This window comes from Amblyomma maculatum, chromosome 2 (genome assembly GCF_055883805.1).
Source record: "Amblyomma maculatum isolate TAMU_Amacu chromosome 2, ASM5588380v1, whole genome shotgun sequence".
NCBI classification, from domain to species: Eukaryota; Metazoa; Arthropoda; class Arachnida; order Ixodida; family Ixodidae; genus Amblyomma; species Amblyomma maculatum.
This window is the reverse complement of record NC_139345.1, coordinates 107,963,919-107,988,491: the sequence shown is the minus strand read 5'-3', so window position 1 is coordinate 107,988,491 and position 24,573 is coordinate 107,963,919. Positions and strand designations below refer to the sequence as shown.

General features: G+C 45.1%; 1 protein-coding gene across 1 annotated transcript in view; it reads right to left on the bottom strand.

Moving 5' to 3' along the window:
* LOC146199513 (integrin alpha-PS2-like) overlaps nt 1-24,573 on the bottom strand; it is an 81,636-nt gene that overhangs the window by 33,060 nt on the left and 24,003 nt on the right. The window contains exons 2-13 of the mRNA XM_084595008.1: nt 16,188-16,309; nt 12,997-13,103; nt 12,271-12,391; nt 12,131-12,192; nt 11,604-11,652; nt 10,238-10,324; nt 8,752-8,840; nt 5,672-5,778; nt 5,043-5,145; nt 4,335-4,437; nt 2,078-2,266; nt 851-896 (exon numbers count right to left, since the gene is read on the bottom strand). Of these exons, the coding sequence (XP_084451134.1) occupies nt 851-896; nt 2,078-2,266; nt 4,335-4,437; nt 5,043-5,145; nt 5,672-5,778; nt 8,752-8,840; nt 10,238-10,324; nt 11,604-11,652; nt 12,131-12,192; nt 12,271-12,391; nt 12,997-13,103; nt 16,188-16,309 (1,185 nt within the window). The remainder of the gene's footprint in view (nt 1-850; nt 897-2,077; nt 2,267-4,334; nt 4,438-5,042; nt 5,146-5,671; nt 5,779-8,751; nt 8,841-10,237; nt 10,325-11,603; nt 11,653-12,130; nt 12,193-12,270; nt 12,392-12,996; nt 13,104-16,187; nt 16,310-24,573) is intronic.

The following is a 24,573-nucleotide window of genomic DNA, read 5'->3' as shown; positions in this document are numbered from 1 at the left end:
AAATACCGAGATAAGGAACATTAGGGATTGCACGACATGTTATATATTGTAATGATGCGGCATTAAAAGGCATAATATAGCATGGTATTGCAATGGTATAACATGTCATATTATGATGTGGTATGATATGGCATGGTATGGTATGGTGCAGTATGGCATGACATGACATCGCATGGAATTACATAGTATATGCATTGATTGTGTGGTACGGTACTGTATAGTATGTTATGGTATGGTATGGCAATGTCAGGACTATTACAATACGCACGTTCTCCGCTCGCATAAATCGTTTTACGAGGAAAGCATGCCGGCAGCCAAACAACTTCCAATCAGAGAAATTCATGATTTGTCATTCTTGCGTAGTCAACCCGCTAACATAATTTTATTGCATGTAGTTATCAATTCGTGGCGCACCTGAAACCTAATACGACTATGCTCAAGCATATTATTGAAGATCATTTCAACAAAAGGGGCATCCTAAACGGTTCCTCTATGTTGTTAGCATGCTGTGCTTGAGTTGACTGTCACAGAACAGAAACACACCGTTCCGTCAAATCCTAGCAATCTCTCTGAGACATCGCTTCTCTGGGCACAACAGTATGACTCGCGACATTAGCCTGTTCTGCAAGCACATTTTTAGGTATTCATTTCAGCAGACATTTTTCCGGCTTGACCCAAGCATAGTGGCATTTCTTCGCCTTCGCTGAAAACGCGCTGAGTGAGGTATAGAAGAACACATTCCATAGCATACGCAAGCCCGGAACGCGAAAGGCAGTACATACTTTCTTTGTTTTTATGCAGAGCACGGTACTGACACTTCGAGAATTGCGAAAAACCAGGATCTACTTACCTGAGATAAACGGCGGCGTCCGACTCGTAAGCGCCTACAAGCAGATCTGCAGCCACCAGGAAAGAAAGTGAAGGGTCTGTTTATTTTCCTAGGCAGTTATATGCAATAAATTTTCATTTCTTTAGTCCTTTTTAACAGGTGGGCTCAACGACAGAGCATCGCCGATCCTTTCTATGAAATCATCTAAATCAGGTCTCGTTTCAGTATTCAATATTAACCTGACAGAAACGCATTCATGTATCTAGCCACAGGGACGCTCCTCTCATTTGAAATACAGCTATAAGCAATTTGCAGCCTCCCGCGTAACTTCAAATAAATACCGCTCCGATGGCATGGGCGCTACTGTACTCAGTCTAGAGGAAATTGAATCTTATTTGCTTCGGATGCATGCAGTGCCACACCCGGGGGTCCGCTGGGATAATTAAAGTACTAGAACGGCGCACTCTTCAGTTCGAGATGACATTTCGGGGCTGTAAGCTTGTTCGCATATATCTCTGTCACTAACTAGATAGTCAACTCTCTTCCTGAAGGGTAATTCCGATCTCTCAACGATAGGGTCCAACAACTTAATTCTTCCTTCTCCTCCCTGGTCGTCTGTACGCTTGTTAAACGGTGATTTAGGCTCACAAAGTTTTCTGAACTCTACTAATTAAAAGGTAGCACACATTCATTGAAAGCGTTAAATGACTTCGATGCAGTTATTTGCATTGTATCGTCGTTTCCGCACCTTAACATATGATGTCGCGTCTTGGCTGTGCGTACCACTGGTTTTACGGCTGTCTTGGTTCAAAAGCATTCCATAACGCAGCCTAAAAGACCTCCCCCCCCCCCCCCCCCCCCCTCCCGAGAATGGGTTTAGTTGCTTGTTGTAAACTATCAATAAAAAAAATTATTATGATAAAGGGGATCAGAACCATTGCCTTAGGCGTTAAAAAATGTACCGCTAATTAATTGCACTACAGATGTGTAAGGAAGAGCGCCTTTTAATTGGTGCTCTGTAATAAAATTTCACCTTTTCCCCTCTAGATGATGCTGCTGAGAGAACCCTACCGTTGTGAGAACGGAATCACTCGTCCCTGAACTGTATAGAAGAGCGCAATAGCTCTAAGGCTTGCACCACGGCCGGACTGGAGCAGCAGCCGCGGCATATACGCGCCAAAACCTCAGTTCAAGTTTACCCAAAAGAAATTCAAACTGCGAGATGGATGGAAATCTGCTGAGCCAAACCTGGGTATTCGTTGCTATCCAAGTCCAGTCCTCCGGCGAGCGAGAAGCCAAACGTGCTGAGGTCCCGCCTGACTTCTTCGGCGGCGATGATCTGCGCGGGAGCGGACGGCTTGCCCTGCGGTCCGCCCAGGAAGATGTACACCGCGCCCCGCGAATCCAGACCGGCGTACGGTGCGCCCACGGCGAAGTCTGCAATGGAGGTCACACGCAACTGCGCCACTTCCACCGAAAACGGCACCCGCCCCCTTCTACAGCAGAGCTCTATTTTTCGAAAACTTCACTGGCTCGTTTTTTTTTTTCTTTTTTTTTTTTACGCAAGAGGTCAAAAATTGAATTGTGCAAACATGATCGCAACCCCGAAATACTCAATCAGGAATAAATAAGCCCTGAAACTCAGTCCTCATTCCGAGATATGCCCTGAAAATGCCCTATATACATAACAGCATATATGTAGGGTTATTCGTTTTCGGTTTTATATTTTTTTCAAATTCAGGGGGTCAAAATCGGACGTTATTTTTCGGCTTGATAATAGGAGAGAAATCGTGGTTTTCGTGGAAACACTCAGCAATTCGGGTTTTATCGGGCTAAACTTAAAAACTAATAATTTATTCGATTTTTTATAATCGGCGGGTAACGATTATGAAAGTGATGTGCAACGGTCAGTTTTTGGACAACAAACATTTTATTCAAGTGAGCGTGGTAATCGACGTTTTACACGCCCTTATTAACATACATAATCATCTGCCTGCGCAACATTTCGGTGCCCATCTTAACTGAGAACGTTCGCTCAACGTCATAGCTGCCGTTAGTTAGGCACAACAATGTCAACGCTGCATTTGCTAGCCTAGGGTATCGCATAATTTCGTCGTTCCAATGGTCCAAGAGTTCAAAACTTTAATTTGTGCGGTTTGCTTCCAGCAAGTACTGGTTAAACGCCTCGCGAAGCGAGCTTACATCGCATGTCACGGAAATAGAGAGGTCGGTAGCCATCAAACGGCTGACTCAGCAGCCGCTTCTGTAATGGATCGAGTAATTGGCACCCGATTTTCACAATGTCACCTGATTTTCTTATACGTCTGAGACGTTAGATTTCAGAGTGCAGCCTCATTTTGTGGAGATTTTAGCGCAAAACTTTTCACAACAAATGTTTACTAATGTGGCACTAAATGAAATGGACAAAACACCTTTTGCTCGATCGCTTTTACCGATCATTGCGGAAAACTTGTTGACAGTCTGCTGTAGCTTGACGTTTACGAGGAGATCGAAGCTTGGCATCAGAAGTTTTCCGCTTTCAAGCGTTTTCTGGACATCTAAAAGTGACTCGAGTGCATTTCTCATTAAGGCTGCCTTCGTAAAAAGAACTTCTTTATCAGAAATTATTGCTCGAATAGGTTATTCTTTGGTGCTTTCAACAAGTTCCGTGGGCACAGTTGTTCCGGAAACCGGGAACAATCGGGTTTTACCCGATTTTTTAGGAACATGTTCAGGGTTCAAAAACCGAGTAAAATCGGGTTTTACCTGAAAACGAACAACCCTACATATATGTATATGACAGGTGAACTGTTTTCATATATGACAGGTGAGGAGGCATGGAAGTTATCACATCAAAGATGACTAACAAGTTCTTGAAGATGAAAGTTTTTTTTCTGGTACAATAATAAAACAAGATGCAATTGAACAAAGTATTTATTGTGGCTCAACTGTAATAGGTTTAGGTGGCTTCTATTGATATGCACAAAAATTAAGAACAACAAACGAGCACGCGTTTTGTATTTGACCAGTGTTCGTTGTGCTGCAATCCAAGACAAATTGTTAAAAGTTTTTCAAAAACTGACAGCACCTGGTGTTTGGTTGTGAACTTCATATTAAGGTATTAAGCTCCACAGGAATGAGGATGAAAGGGCTTCTCATCTTCTAGGGCTATACGTATAGAATGCAAATAGCGGAGAACAAGCCGCAGTGTGTAGCCGCGAGCCCGCTGGCCTGCATACTTTCGAAATAGGCTGTATGTTGGGTGGACAGCTAAAACCACATCTGGCGGATAAATTTTCTACCACGATTGCTACTGAGAGACAAGGAAATAAATTCAACTCGCTCAGAAACTGTTGCAGTACCCATTAGCAACCTTATTCAGTAGCTTGCACAATCGGACTAACATACGCATGCCACAAAAATATTTGGCACCGTGACCTTTGTTATTATGTTGCTCGACACACACACTCGACTGTGAAATGTGAGATGAAGAAAAATTTTCCACCTTGATAGCCATCGCGATCCAGGTCACCAAGAGAGCAAATAGACATTCCGAAACGTCCTTTTGGTTGGTCTCCGTCCAGAAACGTTACACGCTCCAGTTTTCTCTGCGAAATAAAAGAAATTTTATTCTTACCAGCCAGTATTACCATATTTGGCCGTATTTATGTCCTGCTGTATATAAGGGTAACGTACGGTGTGCATATATGCAGATAATAAAATGAAATTCGAGAAAAACTTCATGCTCAATTTTTTTTTTTTTTTTTTACGTTGGTACAGTAAACATTAATCAACCTTTTCTTTTTTTTTCCTTTCATAAATTTCATGATCAGCATACGAAATATACGTGTTTTCGTCTTACCCCTCGACTCAGTCTTACAACGTCAGTGAAGGAAAAGACTCCATGACCACCGGCAAGAAGTAGATAGCGGTGCGATTTTGCTTAAACTACCTTCAATTAGTGAGTGTCGATGCCTGCACAGTTTTCTTGTGAAAACCGCCTCCTGTTGCGATCACTGTGAATCGTTTTCTGGGAAACCTTTTCCGTCTTATAAACGCTCCACTTTCTTTGAAGTTAGCCGTGTGACTCATGTTAACGCGGGAATGCGTCGATGCAGCCAGGAAAACTTCAACTTGTTCATCAGTGTCCGTTTAATGACGCAGTGTCGACCCAGTTTCGCACAGCTCGGATTTCTGTGGCCTCCGTGCTCACCGGCGCCCTCTGCAGGTAGACGTGGACGCGGCCCCTCTCGTAGCTGCCGTCCTTCAAGTCCAGCGACGTGTACAGGGGAGCGCCCACCACCAGGTCGTCACGGCTGCGGCCAATGTACAGAGCACCGTTAGTAATATCTCTCCCTCCCTCTTAATTTCCCACCGTCCCCGAAAAGTAAGGCCACAGCTGTGGTATTTGAACACCTTGAGACAACGGGGATTTTGACTCGTACACTTCAGGGTCATAATTCTGTGGTAACTGGGATGAAGCACCGTGAACCCTGAACGTCTAAATTAGCTCTCGTTACAATTAGGTCACACCGTTTTGCAGATGACAGCTAAGTATACCTAGTCCGGATTCTCTCCAACTGAGTTTAAAGAAGACCTTAAACTCGGTTCTTGATCATTTACCTCTATTAAAATGTGTGAGGCCTTGCTTTTAACACCCCTGTTGTGTCACTATCATTTTTTAGATTCGAATGCTGCAACAAAACTACTCATTTTTCGTGCGTGTCATATAGTGCTCGAATTCGTGGTGTCCAGTCAGTTGTACACGCGCTCTGCAGTTAATGTAGGATGCCGCCTTGGACGATTTGCCTCAGTCTACCTCGTTCGGTTAATCCGTCTTACCCGTCTCCATTGAGGTCCAATGTTGCCAGCGCGTAGCCGAAGTAGGCGCCCATCTGGTCTCCAGTCAGGTTTCCGAGCGACAGTAACCGAGTGTTGTACAGCACCACCTGAATGTCAACAGAAAAAATGAGTCTAAAATTAGCATGGGTGATTCAGTATGCGCGCACGCACCTCACCTCCCCCCCCCAAACACACACAGGAAGCTTCCAAGCTTCAAATACCGTCGTCTACAATGCCACAGGAACGGAAATATCTACAAACGTAACGAGCTAAAAAATTATGGCGAACATTTAAGCTCCTCCGCCATTAAGGGTATAACGCGATAGCGTCGGCTACCAGCCCACATATAAAGCCCCGCTCTAACAAAGCCGCATGAACGTGCCTCCGTGGCTTAAGGGTAAAGTGAATGCAACGGTCCTGGCAGGCTGATTTGCTACTCGTTTAATCATTGATATTTCAATCTGCACCTCTATTATCTCTTATATGCTCATTAGCATGCATACGTCAACTACCGCAGCGTGTGAAAGACCATATAAGGACATAGTTATAAAGCCCCGCTTTAACCAAGCTGTGCAAAAAAAAAAAGTGCTTGCGTTGCGAAATCTGAAATAAACAAGACAAAGAACGATTTCCTTTTTTCATTTTCAGCTTTCGTCTTTTTGTTACTGATTAGATACCCGAAAATTCAAATATTACAATATTCTCACAGCCATACATTTTATATTTAACAATGATTGTACATTTCTCGAGATTCTAGTGCCCTTTAAGTAGCTCCATTGTGGAAGAAATTTGCCCGCATTCCTCCAGAATGACGCGCCCCACTCTCAAATATATCGGCAAGACATGTCAAAAGTCTCTTCATCTATCATTTTATGCCCTACTTTGGCCCAGTATTGCCCTATAATTCAGCATTTTCAGATGTCCAAGAGTTTTGCAAGAGAGAGTTAGTGTGTGGCAGTCGGGTTGAAACATGTTCATCTAGCAAGTCTCGGATGTAAAAGGACAGTTGAATATGTTTTAGAATTTGGCGAGCTTCTTAGGACGGAATATTTTGAACCGGCCGGTAAAGCACGACTACGTTTCTGAAAGTTAACGTTTGAAACTGTGACGTCATCATCGATTAAAGTCAAGATGACGTACGATGCGTAAGGTGCCGTATACGATGGCAACATTTGCGACCGTGGTACATTTACAACGCAGAAAAACTTGATCCGAAGAAAAAAAATTAAACGCCACCTCAATTAAAGTTCTTGCTGCCATGGCGCAGGCCGTCGCCGCCGCTTGAGCCCAGCCGTGATATGGGGAAGCCCGACAAATTTTACACAATCTGAAGGGTGCCTCGTTCGCAGATGATATAATTTGGCTTCTCCACATAGAGGAACATTTTGCGGAAAAGCCTAACCATGGTCATGGCTATTACCAAAGATCACGTCGGCACGTCGAATTCAAGTTCGACAAGCTTGACAAATTTTCTGAAAGCTTTTGCATCTTCCCTTAAGTCACAAAGAGAGAGGCCCGCTATATTCCTTTTTACCATACGCACTACGCCTTCAGTATCGCGGGCCGTAAGTAGTGTGCCGATAACACTTTACTTACTGCTTGCGATTGCAAATCACATCTGGATGACGTTATAAAAGAATGGCGTTCCATTTCCTAATAAAAAATTCTGAGTAAAGTTTTTCAGTCAGGCAATTTTTTAAGCATAAAAAGTCTTTTCTCAGAGCTGTGCCAAAGCATCAACCTCCAGAGATGCAGAAAATGGGCTGCAAGGTATACGGCTGCAAGTGATGGCTGCGCCAATAGGCCATAATCCCGACATTTAAGATTTAAGTATCGTACGTGACTGAGTACGCGCTAAATATTTAGCATTATATAGTACAGCGTAATTTCCTGATTTTAATTAGAGTAAAAAAAAAAAATAAAAAAAGGTTTGTCTTCAAATCTGCAGAGTCTCACCTAGTGAGGTGTACGAACAAGGCAGCAGCGGCAAAATGTTTGTTCAGAACCTCTGCTCATTGTTGTCACTCCGCAGATTTCCGCTCTTAGTGTTTACAGGAAAAGGCACAAAAGGGCTCATGCATTGGTCTTCCGGTTTTTACCTTTCGAAAATTCAGCAAAGTTTTTCGGTGCTTCCTTTTTCAGAACGCTACTCACGGCTTCCTTTATCTTTTTTTTTTTCTGCCTAAGAATTTTCTGTTTTCATCGCTCAAGTACAGGTACCCCTCTGTGGTCAAAATATCTTGTCCCTTTACTTTTTTAAAGCAACAGCTAATTTGTCAGTATTTACGATACAAATAGTCGTTTAGGAGATAACTTTGGAGAAAAGAGCTGTCCCGTAACAAAAATTTTAAAGACCGAGGTTAAATAATCGGACCATGCGATAAAAACGTAGGACGTTTATAATTAAAACCTCGATTCTGATATTATGGTAGCTCTCTGTGCTAAACGGGAGGTCCTCACACCATATATGATCGGAGGGTTGAGGTGATTGAGGCACGGATGGTAGTTCCAAACCGTCGCAGAAACCAGAACGTCACAGTTTCGCATCATTTATGCGCAATTTCGAGTGTAAGGTCGCTTGTAACAGTTCCAGAAGTTATTGTTTTTGGGTGCGATGGGAAAATGTACCTAATGATGCGACGAAGATACGTTAGCTACCAGAACACTCGCCGACAGCGCTTAGCAATGCGGTGGGGTCATCTAACCAACAATGAAGCGTCCGAGTTCGAGGATCAATGCCTCATGACTCAAAATCGCGGCGCTAAACTCTGAATAATGCTTTGCAACCGCGTCCCTTGCTTCAGCACTTAACATTCCTCTCTGACCTGTAACTGGTACTGAACAGCTGGTAAATTATGAAATGCATGCAGAAAACTCATGTTTGCTTGCTTTAAACCGAATTAAAAAAAAAAAAAAGAATTCGGCTACTTTTCATCGGCGTTGTTCTTTTTACACAGGAAGGTATAAGCCCTAATTACAAATGTGGGGATTCAGCAGTCACCTAACGATTGTACGAATGGTGCCTCTTCCCTGTTTATTTCTTGTTTTAATTTTTTTTTTTTTTTCACGTCCACACTTGCCTTGCCAAACAGACTTTCACCACGGGGCATCCCGACGGCCACGTCGTGATCACTTTCTCCTGAAAACCTGCCCACGGCCACCGAATAGCCTGCAAAAAGAGACGGAATATATAATTCGTCAATTGTTCTCGCTTTGTCCTAAATAAACAAGAAAATAAAACAAACGTAAACCGAGCACATGAAAATATAGCAATAAGCGGTAAATGGAACAAGGAAGCGGTTGACATATAGTTTTTAATTACTCACTACACCCAGTTTTATCTTCAGAATGTTAGGTCAGTGCATTTGGCTCTCTTGGCGCTGGTACTTATAGTACGCGTAGTACAAGTGAGCTGTTTTCAATTTGTTTAGCGAGCGATAATTGTGGCGTCATTTCAGACTTAGGAGAACGCTCATCCTTGCATTAAGTATGCAAATGGGATGCACATCAGCTTCCACTTGACGAAAGTTTAAGCGAACAGGTGAGTAATTTATTTAGCAGATCGTAAAGAATGTTGTTCGATTTGTAAATCATCTTACATCTCTCAGAAACACCAGACGAGTATAGTCAGGAAAAAAGAGAAGTAGAAACCGGTGAAGTTCTTTATATTCACATTTCTTATTCATTCTTTCTACTGAGCTCCTTAATATCCACGTTTGCTATTTATTTATTTTTTTCTTGCAACAATTGTCAGTAAAAGTGCAAAGATAAGTGCGCAACCGATGCAGCTGCAACCTTGAAAAATAGAGGATTCCATAAGCTTCTTTCTTGCAGACTTATTTAAGTTTGCAGATCTCGTATATTGCGCTAAAGCTCAGCATTTTGCCAAGAGCAGAATGCGAGAGAACCTTTTCCATCTACATATAAAAAATCTCTCCAGCATTCAGTGCATAACGCTATGTTAATTTTTTCATTTTTTTTTTATTTCGGTTCCAAAACACCTTATCTCGGGCGCGTTTTGTGCTGATGTTGCGTTACCAATTTTATCCGCTTGTGTGCGTTTTCCTAATGCCATGCGACTCTGCTGCATATAAGTATATTGACCACCGACATATATGCTACAAATATAATCCCCCCCCCCCTTCTTCTCCGCCTTATCCCACCTTTTAATGCTGCTAACTAGAGACCCTGAAGTAAATATTTTGTGTTAATGACGATGATAATGACTTTCTGTACACCGGAAGTACCGACCAACAACGAACTTCCATCAAGAGAGATATGGCGCGCTCAATAGGTCGCCTTTTCTAGCGGGTCTGTTTGAGAACTGCTTGGACTACAGCATTTGTCACTGTTTCTAATTAGCCTTAAGATCTCACATGCTATCTTGCTGCAAATCACTCTGCGTAATTAACGAGAAAAATGCAAATGCACACCGTGGCCATTGCATGCTGCAGATATTCGTGGAAAAAAAATGCAGGTTAGCGTAGCCATTGCGAATGCTTTGCATTCCAGCCTCACCTAACTTTGAGAAAGGCGCGGAAATATAGAGAGGGAGGATTCACTCACCCAGGAAGCTGTCGTCATCCGAGGAGGGCGACTCGGAAGTGTTGTACTGATTGCGCACATCCACAAGGTCCTGCATGAATACCTGACCTGCCACCGCGGACGACAGCAGGACAGGCCGCGGCACGACGTCATACTCGCACGTCGAAGTCACATACAGGGGGTTTACATGAGACCGACAAAGTCGGGTCGGGGAGGCCTGTCGGGCTGAAAACCGGCTATCGGGCTCATGTATACGCTAGGGGGTCGAGCTAAAGGACCGTGGTTCGCTCGACCCTACCCGATGGACGAGGGGCATGTATACGCTCAGGGGGTTTACATGAGACCGACAAAGTCGGGTCGGGGAGGCCTGTCGGGCTAAAAACCGGCTATCGGGCTCATGTATACGCTAGGGAGTCGAGCTAAAGGCCCGTCGGGTCGGGTTCCGCTAGCCCGACTGCAGGGGGTGGGTTGGCTCGACCCTACCCGATGGGCGAGGGGCATGTATACTCTGACGCGTCGGGCAGGCGCCTCCTCTCTTGCCTCCTTGCTGGTCGGGGACGGGACCGTGAGCTGTTCGTCTGAGCCTCCCTCCTCCTCCTCCTCTCCCGCCTGCGCCTGGTTCACTTACTCGACGCACGGTGTAACAGCGATCTTTGCCCGACAGAAACGAGCTCATGTAAACCCGGACGGGTCGGGCTGGCTCAGCTCGACAACCGGCTCCCCCCTACCCGACCCGCTTGCGTTGGGCTCATGTATACAAGGCTATATTCAGAGTAACTTTCCGCAAACAGCGCTAAGTTACATGGTGAACTTTTAGACTTGCTCAATCCCTGGCGGAAGTACACTTGCTTGATGGAGCTGCTCGGATTATGCATTTTGTGTTGTTTTTTTCCGTGTCGTATGAGGAAGGCTTTTTTTTTTTTTTTTTTTTTTTTTTTTTTTTTTTTGAGGAACTACCGTCACTGCCATAGACGATTTGGTGACGATGAGCGAGGCGAGCGCATTACAAATTATGATTGGTACCTTTTCCTATTGTATATACTGTGACGGCCGGCATTTCACGTAGGCAGTCTTGCAGTGAAAGCTGCAGACTATGAACACGTGTCACTTGAAGCTTTTTCTGATAGCAGAGGTTTCTATTAAAAGTTCATCGTAATGGGAACAAGCTTTGAACAGTACAAAGGGGAGGCGTGTGGAACTATGCAGGGTTTTGACGAAAATCATTGCTCTTCGTGCCTTCCTCGGCACAATGCAGTAAATGTAAAGCGCTACAGTGTTAAGGCAGCTATTAAAATTTATATATATTCCTTGAGCAACGTTTTCTGATACCTATCAAATGATTCTGTCTTGGTTTCGTTGTCAGGAAAATGCCTCGGATTTCACGTACCTTGCCAGTACCAGCTTCCTGGAGCTCCCATGAAAAGACGGTGGCTGTCCTGCAGACATTTGCAAAGAAAACAGAAAAGTTTTCATAGAGAAAGGCTACGACGTAAGCTGTCTGAAATGCACGAAGTATTCGTCATATATTCATTGTTACCATTCCCATAAATCAGTAAATATTTAACCAGAGACGCATATCCGCTAGAACTGGCAAGCAAGATGCCAAGTGATGATGTAAGATTGCGCAAGGTATCTTCTATTAGACTTCATCACCCCCCCCCCCCCCCCCGTGGTCCTGACAGTTCTCGTCTAACACCTCGTAGGAAACGAGATAAAAGCATGCAAGTCGTGTAGCCTTTAAAAACATAAAAGGCATGCACATTCATGATAATGAGTCCCCAAAAACCAAGAAGTAAAAGTGTGCATGCGATCGGCTTTCTCTTGCGATACACGCTGCAAGAGGTCGATGACAGGAGGACAGTTTAATGGAGAAACAAACAAGGCTGCGGGTTTCTCGCCAGATGCGGTCGTCACCTTTGAAATGCCCGCGGAGAAGCCAGCTTGGCAGGAACCTTGCCTGTGGTGACCCCAGGCAGCTGCAATGGTTGGTCGACGGCGTTAATGGGCGCGCAAGAACAGTGCGGCCGTGCAAATGCCCTCGCCTAGTGACTCACACGTCCTGCAGGGCGAGTATTCCTGGAAGCCCGTGAAGGAGCTCTGGGACACGAAGCACGTGCCCACGGGCTCGCGTCGCCGCAGGTTCACCGAAAAGTACACGTAGCGGGGGGCACAGGCCTGCAGAGACAGAGGATAGCGTTACCCCCGCAAGTGAGCTTAGGTCTCGTCGAGATCAACGAACGAGGCACAAAATATGTTTTTGACAAGAGCGAGTTCGTTAACACTGGAACAGAAAAAAAGCCACCAGTAAAGGGTTCTCTTTACTCGTAATTAGGTCACCTGAACATGGCAGGTATGCAAACTGGTTTCAGCGATTAGTCCAAATGTTTTGGTCTCCCCGGTCTGGAGCTCAGTAACGCAATGCTCTGCTGTTTTGCCTGAACGAGATGGTGTTGTACCAAACATTTTAGATTAAAATGTCCTCGCTAATAAGTTCATTTTAACAAATTTTGTTTTGCATGACAATAATTTTTTTCTTTTTTTTTTTCCCCTTAATAAATACAGCCAGTCTGTCTACCTACAGAATTCACTAGAATATGACGATGACAGTGCTTCTTAAGAAATGTGTAGTCTAAGGCTCATACGCATCTGCACCGCAGTGCAGATGCGTATACAAATATGGCTGGTTGACCGAACAGCGCCACACTCCGACAGTAATATACGGTGTATGAGGCTACGCCGTGATGCCAGCAGGGTATTGGGCGGGTACACAGTATACTAACCACAATAAGGCCGTTGTCGCCGGCGCTGTGCAGCGTTGCGCCGAACCATTGTCCCGACTTGTCATCCGTCCTCTCCAGGCGCCGCCCAACGGGTGTCTCGGTGGGTCCTGAGTAGTGCCAGGGAAAAGGTATAAACGGAAACAAGGAAGGAAGATATCTCCCTTCTATACTCTTGCTGTACTCCCTTGATACTGCGAACAACCACGTGATCAAGAGGCACTCAGTAACGACGACACTGACGGTTTTATCCAAGGGATAAGGTCACTGTTATGTCTTTTATACCACGTTAAATGTGCCAGTTCTTAATTTCCAGCACACTTTATACTGGGTGCATTTTTTTTAACTGTTTACAGATCGTTATCTTAAACCCTTCGAGAGATATGTCGGTTAGGTCATTGGAAATGGATTGTAGCAAAGGCGGACATTATGTGCGTGATATATCTAAGTAAATTAAGCGGTTAATTGACTGACATTAACTAATGAACTTTTTTATTTTTATTTTATTAGTCAATGCTAGGTTAAGAAAATTAAGATCGTCAACTGAATAAGGTGAGTTCGGTTACAGAATTTCCTTTATCGGCAATGTTGCTCGAAATATTTAGCGTCAAAAATAGCCATCTTCAGCTCGTAAAGCTGGCTTCCCGCAATACACAATTTTAACAAGCCATCACTGGGCGTAGTATCCTCCCGGAAATAAAATAAACGGCATAAAATAAACAAAATGACGCCATTTTAAAAATGTGCATATTTCGAGCCGCATTGCCGATAAAAGAAATTCATGAACTGGACTCGACTTTTCAATTGACGACATTCATTTTCTTAATAAATTATTGGCCCCCAAGATAAAAAACAAAACAAAAGTTTATTAGTTAATTTCAGTATATTATTTGCTCATTTACTCATATATACCACGTACATAATGCCCGCCTTGCTGTACAATCTACCAGCACAGACCACACTGACGTGTCTCTTGCAGGGTTTAAAATAATGACCTGTAAACAGTTCATGACATTGCCTTGCTAAGCAACTCGGGGGATGAACTGCAAATAATGATTGATGACCCAGACAGGAAAAGTAGAAAGGTAGGCTTGAAAATCAATATGCAGAAGACTAAGGTAATGTTCAACAGCCTCGGGAAGGAACAGCAATTTACATTAGGTAGCGAAGTACTGGAAGTAGTAGGCGAATATGTCTACTTAGGACAGGTAGTAACCGCAGATCCGGACCATGAAAAGGAAATAACAAGAAGAATAAGATTGGGATGGAGCGCATTTGGCAAGCACTCGCAGATTATGACTAGCAGCTTACCGGTATCGCTCAAGAGGAAAGTATACAACAATTGCATCTTACGTGTACTCACCTATGGGGCTGAAACGTGGAGGCTAACCAAGAGTTCTACTTAAGTTGAGGACAACCCAGAGGGCTATGGAACGAAAAATGGTAGGGGTAACATTAAGAGATAGAAAGCGTGCAGAGTGGGTCAGAGAAATAACTCAAGTTACCGACATTCTAGTAGAAATTAAGAAGAAGAAATGGACATGGGCAGGACATGTAGTGCGAAGAGAGGATAACCGATGGTCGCTGAGGGTAACAAACTGGATTCCAGGGGAAGGAAAGCGTAGCAGCGGGCGGCAGAAAGTTAGGTGGGCGGATGAGATTAAGAAGTTCGCAGGGGTCAAGTGGATGCAGCTAGCACAGAACCGGGTTAAGTGGAGAAATATGGGAGAGGCCTTCGCCCTGCAGTGGGTATAATCAGGCTGATGATGATGATGAAACAGTTCAAAACACCTGGTATAGCTATATATAGCGGAGACAGCCTTTGCAACTGTAGATGAATGTTTAAGAATCGAATGAGGGAATATGAAGGAGAGGGAATCACAAGAGAAGATATGAAGGAGGGGGCGGGTGAACACTGAAAACCTAACGTGCTCTGATGGCATCCTAATTACGCAGTCTATGAAACAAGCGAATTGCTTTGTTAACCAAACGTTCTTTTATGAAGTTATTTTCTTGCAAGTGTGCTTGCGCCAACGAAGGTAAGGATTGCAAACGACGTGATATAGATGACATCACTTCCTAAAGAATACGTTTCACAATATGCGTTGGTGGCATTACAGGCAAGATTTGTTTTTAAATATTTTTTCTTGGCAACAAGGTTCACTCGACCTTCCCAAAGGAACTTACTAACCACAAAATTACCACGTTATTCTACCCACAAACACCTCTCTAAGATGTCAAACATTTTATTCTAATTCTGTCAGTGGACTAATTGTATTCATTCAGGCAGTGAACACCTACTGCGGCGCCGCTCACAATACGACCGAGTCCTTATTTCATCTATAACATATAACAAACTAAGACTAGAGAAATGCAATTTTGTTGATATTGCCATGCATTTATCGAGCTATTACCTAAAACGAGAACTACAGAGGATCATAAAACAACACCAGGGACCTCGAAATCTGGCCGCTGTAGTATTTTCGTTGCTTTCTGTTTTCTTTTTATATCTTTCATTATTACGTGTACTTTTTTCGCCTTAATATTTTCACTTTCACACAAGAGATAGAGGCAGAATATATGGCAAAACCAGCAAGGAGATGCTGTAGTTTATGTACCCTTTTTGCGAGATAGGTAAGGCAAGACAAATGGTGACAGTTTTTTCGAAGTAAATAAATGATGAAGGATAGGCGCATATATAACCGAGGAAACATAATGCTTACACAGAAACTGGCATCAATGGGAATGATATTACGCGTCTATACTAGGTTTAGCCGTCGTACGTGCAATTTTTAGCCGTAATCTGCCTTCACTGATGCGAAACGTTACTTTGTCAGCGTCTTCTTTCGAGACCAACTCACACAAACTGAAATTTCGCCCCTAACGTGTACCAGATGAAAGCAGATGAAAATAAAAGAAAAAGATGGGGTGCCAACCACAGGAACTGCTGCACACTGTCGTCAGATACCGAAATGGCGCATGCAGGCAATAAATGGAATAGGGTGCGTATGGACAAATCGAATGAGGGAAAATGAAGGAGAGGGAATCACAAGAGAAGATATGGAGGAGGGGGTGGGTGAAAACTATTTACAACCGGGTCCTGATAAACGCTTTCACATATGAACACACACACACACACAGAGAGATTAAGAAAGTATATATAGTCTTGCTCATGTGTCGTGGTGGCACTGTACCGAGCAAGTCGAATGGCACCGCCTGACAGCTGTTGGCCACCTCGGTGCTGCAGCGGAACACGGCTCCTCCCCGGTTCACGTTGGGCTGCGGCGTGTGCGCGTGTGGAGCGCCAACCAGAAGCCTGCGGGCAGAAAGGTTAAAGGTCACTGGACCCTGTTGCCTGGTTTCACCAGTTTTTCAATGAAGTGCAGAAACATCCCCTGGCTGCCTTGAGATGCTGGGCTATCACAGAGATGAAGCATTTAGAAAAAGTACATATAGCATCACGTCCCTGTCCATTTCGCGTTTCAGGCTTCGCCAACATGAGCAAGCTCCACTAACTAGCCCAAGAAACAGCCTTGGTATATGGCCAGTCTGCACCGTAGCAGCTGGCAGGGGAATATGAATATAGAAGTATTTGCGATGGCACGGTAGTTCGAACTCCGGTACATTTCAACACTAGGCTGACGCTCAACCACCTCTGGAGTGAGGGACACATTGACAGAGACTAATAATACAAAGCAATCACCGTATCTTATTTATGTTGCGAAAACAGAACGAGATTTATTCGTACAGTTTGTAGTGTTTATATTTTAGAGTATTAGCACTTATTAACTCTTTCCTCGGCTCCCTTCCCTGTGCCACCTGCCTCGAGTGGCACAGTAAAGTGGAGAGAGGAGAATTCCCTTCTAAACCTCTGAGGGATCTGAATTAGAGGGAAAATGGGAGAAAGAAGGAGAGAGGATGGTGCGTGACAGTTTGCCTATGGTTTGGGCATCCGCCGTCGGCTGCGGTAGGGGGTTGGTTCGAAACCCACCGCTGGGGAACGGTGCGTACGAGCATTCACCGGTCAGGCTTCGGGCCTTCTAAGAAGTGTACGCTTGGAAGAGGATCCGAAAACCTCACTGTGCACTTTCAGGGGCAAGCCCATGGGTTTAAATCACCTGCAAGGGTGGTTCGTATTCACATGGGGCTCACGTTCAAATTCCGTGCGTGTTCTCTAACCAGCTTGTCCGAACAGTCGTAAACAGTCCAAACTGTCACTGATTTAAGCGACATTTAAAAAGAAGTTCACTTCGGAGTATCACTGAAGTCCTCGACAAGTCTGTATCCACCCCCGGCTGTCCGAGTTTGCGAGAAGAAAAAAAAAAAGAATAGATGTTAAAAATTCCTTGCTGTACTGCAGCTGATAATCAGACTTTCTCTTTACTCACTCGAAACCATTTCTTTTCCATTTTGACAAAAATGACGTTTTGTTCGGTTACCATTTCATTTGCGTAACAAGGCGCACAGCCTATGGTACGCATTCGTTCGAAAATATTCTGTTAAATATGCATAAAACACCTTCCTGGCAATCCGCCATGAAGAGCGGAAGCGGCTGCAGCAGAAAAGGTAGCTATATGCTGACCGACAGCCACGACCGGCGTTCTGAGCAGATGTTAAACGTAAATGACCATGTGCGCAGTGGAAGCGATATAAACAACTCTATGCGTGGCATAATGTTTCAAAATCACACAATGGTTATAATTTCGACATAGATGTTTTGCACAGCATAAGACGACTCGGAAGGAAGTCTGGCCCCGGCTGGGTCGCATTGCGCCATCGAAGCGGAGTGACAGCACAGCAGATGGCTTCTCTCAAGGCACTCTTCTTCGAGTGCACTATCCTACAAACTTCCGAGGACATACGGCGCCGCATTCACGCCAGCGTATTTGCGACGACGCGCCAGCCAGCCGTCACAAGTGTAATGAATGAGCCCCTCAATGGCGCTGCCCTTAATGAACGAGCCCTGACAGCCCGCTTCGCCGCGATCAAACGGATGGGCCGATTGTAGTTGAGCCCTTGTATGGCTGCCGACTTAAACATGCACCGTGTCTTGGCTTGTCTTGGCCGTGAGGACGACTCCGTTGCTATCGAGGTCGTTTGTCAATTGTTCAATTTGTCGAGGGCGATTACGCGCGGTTCCTTGCAGACTGGGAGGGCCCTCCTGTGGAAGACGTGGTGCTTTAATTGGCGGCGCAGGGGAGCTGAGAGAAGAGAACTTGCAGCGTGCAGCTCATCGCTTCCGCATACCAGGCATTCTTTAACGCAGTTTTGCGGCTATCTTTATTACTGCGGCGAGAGGGAATTATGAAAAACTTAACTGGTTCTTTTATGAATGCGACGATTCTGTGTTTTGTTGTTACAATACCGTGCGATTTTAAAGGTGTCACCTACTCATAGCAACCACAGTTTTAAAAACTGAGGAGTGTCCCCTGTCGCTTTACCTCGCTGCTCTTGGGTACATCAAGTGTCAGTAAAAGCGCGGTCATCCATTCCATAAATGCAGAACGGTGATTATACAGGTATGCGCTGAGAATAAAACGTGGTAAAGTCCAGAATTCATACACTACTTAACGTCGCCTCTAGCGTGACTGGCGCCCTTTTTTCTCAAGTATGCACTCAGCACAACGATCAGCAATTACACGTCATGATGACTACTACTTCTCTTTACAGCTGCGTTCGTTTACTTGTCACCTAACTGGTATATGAATGCCTAAAAGAAAAAAGCTTTAAAAGTCTAGTAATCGAAAAAGTCTTCCATTCTGTGTTTCAATATAAAGTCATTTTTATGTCTCATTATCAGGAGTGAGAAATAATGCTTCAAATGCCTTCTCTGAATGCATAACTTGAAGCCACAAAAGAAAGGCAAGAATCTTCTAGGCAAGCAGTCATGCGCTTTCTTAGCGCAATGCGGCTGGCTCATGTCACAGCCTCGGTTAGTAAACACTGAGCCGGTAAAGATTGAATAGTGGCTAAATATAGAAACTTCACTATCTTTTGAGTCAAGTCAGTCAGCAGTTAGCTCCGTGTGGTTATGTAATGTTATTGCTGAGAGTGACAGTGAAGAACATAGGCGCAAGAAACTAGGCGACTACGACGCCGTAGCGCCCCCTGTTACTATAGGTGCATGACCAGTGGAAAAAGGACACACTACAGAAAACGAACATACAGGACGAGCACACTTTGTCCGCTATGTAAGGCAGCAATATATAGAAGCCACGGTGGGCTAGGGCAGCACGCCAAGCAAGACTAACAACCTCCTTTTGAACCAGCATGTCTCTTGGGCCATACGGGCGAGGAGGACTACCGGATGGCAAGAGAGCAACGAACGAGTTGCAGGTTCCAGAAAACAACCGTTATTTTCATATTGCGATTACCGCTTTCAGAAATTCAGGAAGACTTGTGCACTTTCTTGTGCCAAGCAGGTGTCATTCGTAGTTCACACACCTACGAACTACAACGTGCACTCAAATCCCCGCCCGCCTTTGAGCCCAGGAAATCGCAAGATTCTTCCACGCGTCAAGCCTGAGGGCAGGCGCCGTCAAGGGCTGATGTGCGACAGGCTCCTTACTTACAGCAGGGTTCTCCAGTTTGTATGGGTCACTAAACTACTACTCAAATTTTATTTGGGCGCATGAAAGGCCGCTATTAGAAGCCTGTTCTGTTTATTGATAAATACCAGCCACGCGTGCCGCCGTCCCGGTTGCCCCACCATGGCTGAATGTTTACAAACGGTAAAGAGTTACAAAAGAAAATGAAGTTTCATAAATTAAGCGAACTTTAGAATATCTTTGGGGCATGCCTTCATTTGAATTCAAATGCTGTGCGGCACAGTGCAACAATGCTTCTCGCACAGAGACGAAGATACCAATTACGCTTATGCTACGCGTGTGGTACGCGATAGCGCATGTTCTACATGGTAGTGAGAAAGTTTGTACTAGGCTACACACAGTTTTGTGTTGTGTATAATGTGTGCATAAATGATGCGTCGAACTCCCTTCGAACAGAACGTTATCCACCCCCCCCCTCTCCCTTTTTTATTTCTCGATTATTTTGCGTGTTACCATGGTCATTATAAGCGGTAAACTTAACGTTGCAGGTTTTCTGATCATAAAAATATTGCAGGAGCCCTCTTATAAAATGGATGAACTTGGGGTATTTGGTTTGTTGCTATGTGAAGTAAAGTGACGGCGCCCTGAAAGGAAAGGGACGAAAATTTTGATGATTTCTTTCTTTCTTTCTTTCTTTCTTTCTTTCTTTCTTTCTTTCTTTCTTTCTTTCTTTCTTTCTTTCTTTCTTTCTTTCTTTCTTTCTTTCTTTCTTTCTTTCTTTCTTTCTTTCTTTCCTTCTTTCTTTCTTTCTTTCTTTCTTTCTTTCTTTCTTTCTTTCTTTCTTTCTTTCTTTCTTTCTTTCAGGAGGGAAGGCTTATTTTGTGCGTGCCTGTAACGTGGCCATTGCAGGTATGACTAGCCCCGGGTCCGTCAGACCCGGACCACTAAAGACGGATGTCGCGTGCGCCGACGTGTTCTGTACCAGTGCTCTATTGCCAAGATATTGCGGGAAAGGGGGAGGGGGGGCACGTCTTCCTTTCGTCATTTCCCCGCTTTTTGTTTTCCACCACTGCAGGCAGCGGAGACGTCACACCGGAACTGACTTCGACGGCGTCGCTCGCACGCGAGATGGCGGGAGATCGGAGGAGCGGCTAGACGCCTCCTCCGGCGCCGCCAGACGGGCCTGGAAGTCTTCCCGCGCTGTCGGGGCAGCAACCTGGCAGCAGTGGCAGCGGTGACTCCTCCGGCCCTGGCACGATAACGGTCGCCGCCGGTTGCATCGGCGGCGCTGCCAAAAAACCTCGGCCGGAAACGTAACGCTCGCCGCTGACCTCAGGCTTTTTGGGGTTTCGCGCCCGCAGCGTTGCCAGCGATGTTGTCAGTGAGGCGCGGCACACGGATACGCGCGCTCAAGGGAAACAGCGGGCCCGCCCGCCTAGTGTCTCGTTAGCCTCCTTTGTTGGCAAGCGGGCCACGGCGGGACAAGTCGCTGGGCCTTTCTGGGGGGAGCTTGCGAACGAGGCACACACGTGTTGCTTTTTGCCGCGGGCACGCCGCATATGTTGCGCGGAGGAAGACACGCGAAAAATGTTTTACAAGGAAAAAAAATAGAAAAGAGGACCGAAGGAATAGACACAGGTGGCGGGTCTCGAGGTATGAAACGGTGATTCTAAGGCGCCTGGCTACGTATAGTGACTAGGTTCACGGATCAGTTCCTGGCTACGTTAGCTGCAGATCCGTTGAGCGCGGAACAGAAAGGTCGCATGCGTGTCAGGTTTCATTGTACTATAGCCGGGTGCAACATGAAAGGGACCGCACAGTCAGCGTTCGAAGACCACTGTATATCTTATAAGAGGTCTTTGTACAGCTCCATACAGGGTATAACGAGGCTTATTCTTCAAGCGTAACTATGCTACACATGTGCCCACAAGCAAGATTAGAAAGCTAACGCTTGCAATATTCGGTTTGAAGCTGGTTAGCACTGCGTACATGTAGCAAATCATGAGCAATCTAGATTGATTCTATGCTCATCTGCATTCGTCCGCCTTTAAAGGCACAAAAAATTCTTCAGGGCGGCATCATGTACACAGGCCTAGGCACTGTAGGCTGCGAAGACTTACTACAGAAGGTATCAGCCACGAAACAGTTGAACTCTTCCGCAGCAAAAAAGCATACCGGTATTGAAAAAAAAGAAGGCTCATTTTATCTACATGTGAATGTGTACGTATGTTAGTCCGCATGTCTAAAGTTCGAGATTCGTACTGGTCACGATATTTTTTTCTCGGGTGAAGCGTTAATACTCGAGCCAGTGCATTTCTTTTTTTTTTTTTTTTGCAATATACCTTGTGCTACGGGATGCAGCAGTATGTGTTTGATTAATAGGTTGCAAGGGAGCAGCACTGGCCTTGCAATACGTGCGCGGAGTTTCCATCTCTTTCCTCTTTTTCATCTTTCTCCGAGCAGCTTCAACCTCGACTGCAACGGTGCCTTCACGCGCAGCACCCCATGCTCCGTCCCTGAAGGAGAATCTTTTTGCATGCGATACAGCGCATTTGATCCTGTTCTAGCGATGCTTAAAGAGTAGCAAACACAATGCGCCGTGTTAGAGCCGATAACAAAAGCCGCGGTTCCATGCAATATTGTTACGTGGTGGCATGAGAAGCGATGGAACACGGCGACACCACAGAAACAGAACGACGTGATGACATGACGATGAAATATGCTTTAATGGCCAGCGGGCCTGGCGCGAGCGCTCCGCCCCGCGCCACTGTGCGCTTCGTCATCTTCGTAGCAATATGTTCTAGATAGTTTATACTTCTTGTGCATCATGTACAGGTGCCGAAAAAGTACTCCGAAGGACTTTTCGATGAGAAAAAAGAAGTTGCTGCTTGGGATCACGCCACGCACGAAGTGGTCATGATAAGTACAATATCGCCCTAGCAGATGTGTAACGTGCGCCTTTATGTACACATGCCTGCAGATTCGCTGCCAGCGTTCGACGCAGTCAAGTTTTATTTTTTTCTCCGCTCTCGCAATCCGTTTTATTTTCGGTGCACGTATACGTGACAGTCTTTGAGATTTCTTGCAGGCCTCTTTGACATAGACATTTTACACGTAAAGTACATACACCACGCTCATCTTTTTCAGTAAAAATGGAAAAAAAATTAAAAGGCACATTTATTTCAATGGCGACAGCTAATTTTGATATTGGATGATGCTTGGGCATGACTTACGAAATTATGATTTTATACGCTGAAACCCTTTTGTACGTAGACTGTACTCCGCCTTTTCGCATCCTCCCTGTTCTCCGCTGTTCACTCACCAGAGACACGGGAATCATGTTTCTCACTGTTACTCACGCCGACAGCACGTCTGATCCGTGCTCACCGTTCGATGGAAAGGTTCGTGCGTATACATCTCACACTTCGTTCTTTTCTCCTTCGGTATACCTCCTCTGGCACTGTTTTGATCATTGTCTTCCCGCGCGAAGATATTATTGTTGCATGTAGACATACATTTAACTGCCATCAGATTAAGGAAACTTCCCATTGCGTTTAAATAGCCTAAAAAACCGCATCGACTGGTGCATTCGGCTAAGCATCCCCGCAACACAGGGTAAGAAAAGAACCGAGCAATGACTCTCAGCCTTATGCCAAGAATGTGCTCTTTACTCTTGTCTCTAGCGCATCCACATATCACAGTGTAATTTTATTTCTGGTTGGTTCAGACATAATTTATTCAACCACAAAGCGAACTATGTTCCCGGTCACAGTGTTTCCAGCCTTTTCTACAAAGTCTATAACGTTAATTAAGATAAGACGCTGGTACTGGCAACTCGGTTACTCGCCAGAAATTTTTTAAGGCAGCGCGAGAAGCGAGAACCACGTTAACTACTGAAAGAACTATCGTAATTTTCCTATCTTCTTATGGTTATGTAGCTTCTGCCTTAATTAACCCTTCACCGACAACCCTGAACAGTACTCGTCATGGGCGATTGTACGAATACCACCAAACAGGAGTCATACTATAGTCTGGGACGATGTTGCTATACTCGCACTGCCAGGGATGAATTACGGTCGACGATTGCATTGGTTGCTGTTTTCAACACTATTTGTGGCTCTACAGCGAATGCTAGGCAGGACAGGAAAGATGATGGGCTTTTGTCCCCATCCCAGTGTGATTGTCTTCATCGTGTTTATCTCCTTTAGGTAGCAAAGTTGCATTAGGCCTCCTTAATAGTGACAGCCCAGCCTAAAAGCGCACCCGTCGAATACTTATAACAAAAGCATAAAAAGACGAGCTAATACAAAACCCGAGTGGCACCATATCAACTTTAGCCGTTGGTATGTTTAATTCAGAAGCAATCAGCATGGAACTGTTCGCCGACGCTTTTGGACGCACAGCCAGCGGGGGGTCCGTCACCTTTCTCGTGGGAGTTCCCCCGTGGCAGGAAGTACGTTTCTGTCGACGCCGTGTGTGATTCACGACATTGTAAATAGACTCGCTGCCCCATCTTGCAGCAAGCGCGGTGCGTCGAGCTGTCAAGAGCGAAAAGTTTAAAGGAAGGCTTGAAGCCAAAAAAGGGACCCGTGATTTCTTCCTCCCGCAATTTTCATTCGGCTCTCTCTTCCTCTTCATTTGGTGCTTTGCTCACTGCCGAACACGCTTGCTTCTTTTTAAGGAGCAGTCTCCTACCATTATCACAGCTTTTCACGTTCCCTCTTTGCTGGGAAACCAAGCTAGTGTTCCTGTCCCCTCTGCACAGATATGCCATCATGGTACGCTATAGGCACCCGATTAAAGGACCAACAGCAAGCAGATATGTGGAGGTCAGTACGGTATAAACACGTGTACAGCACTGAACAACTTAGCCTGAAGGAAAACTCCGGCGCAGACATTTAGGACCACCCACGTGTACGAATGAGCAAAGCATGCTCACCCCACCACGTGACCTCTAGCGCGATGTCCTCTGTACTCTTCCCGTTTCTCTGACGGCGCCCTCTTTAGTAATATTCCTCTGACGGCGCCCGCT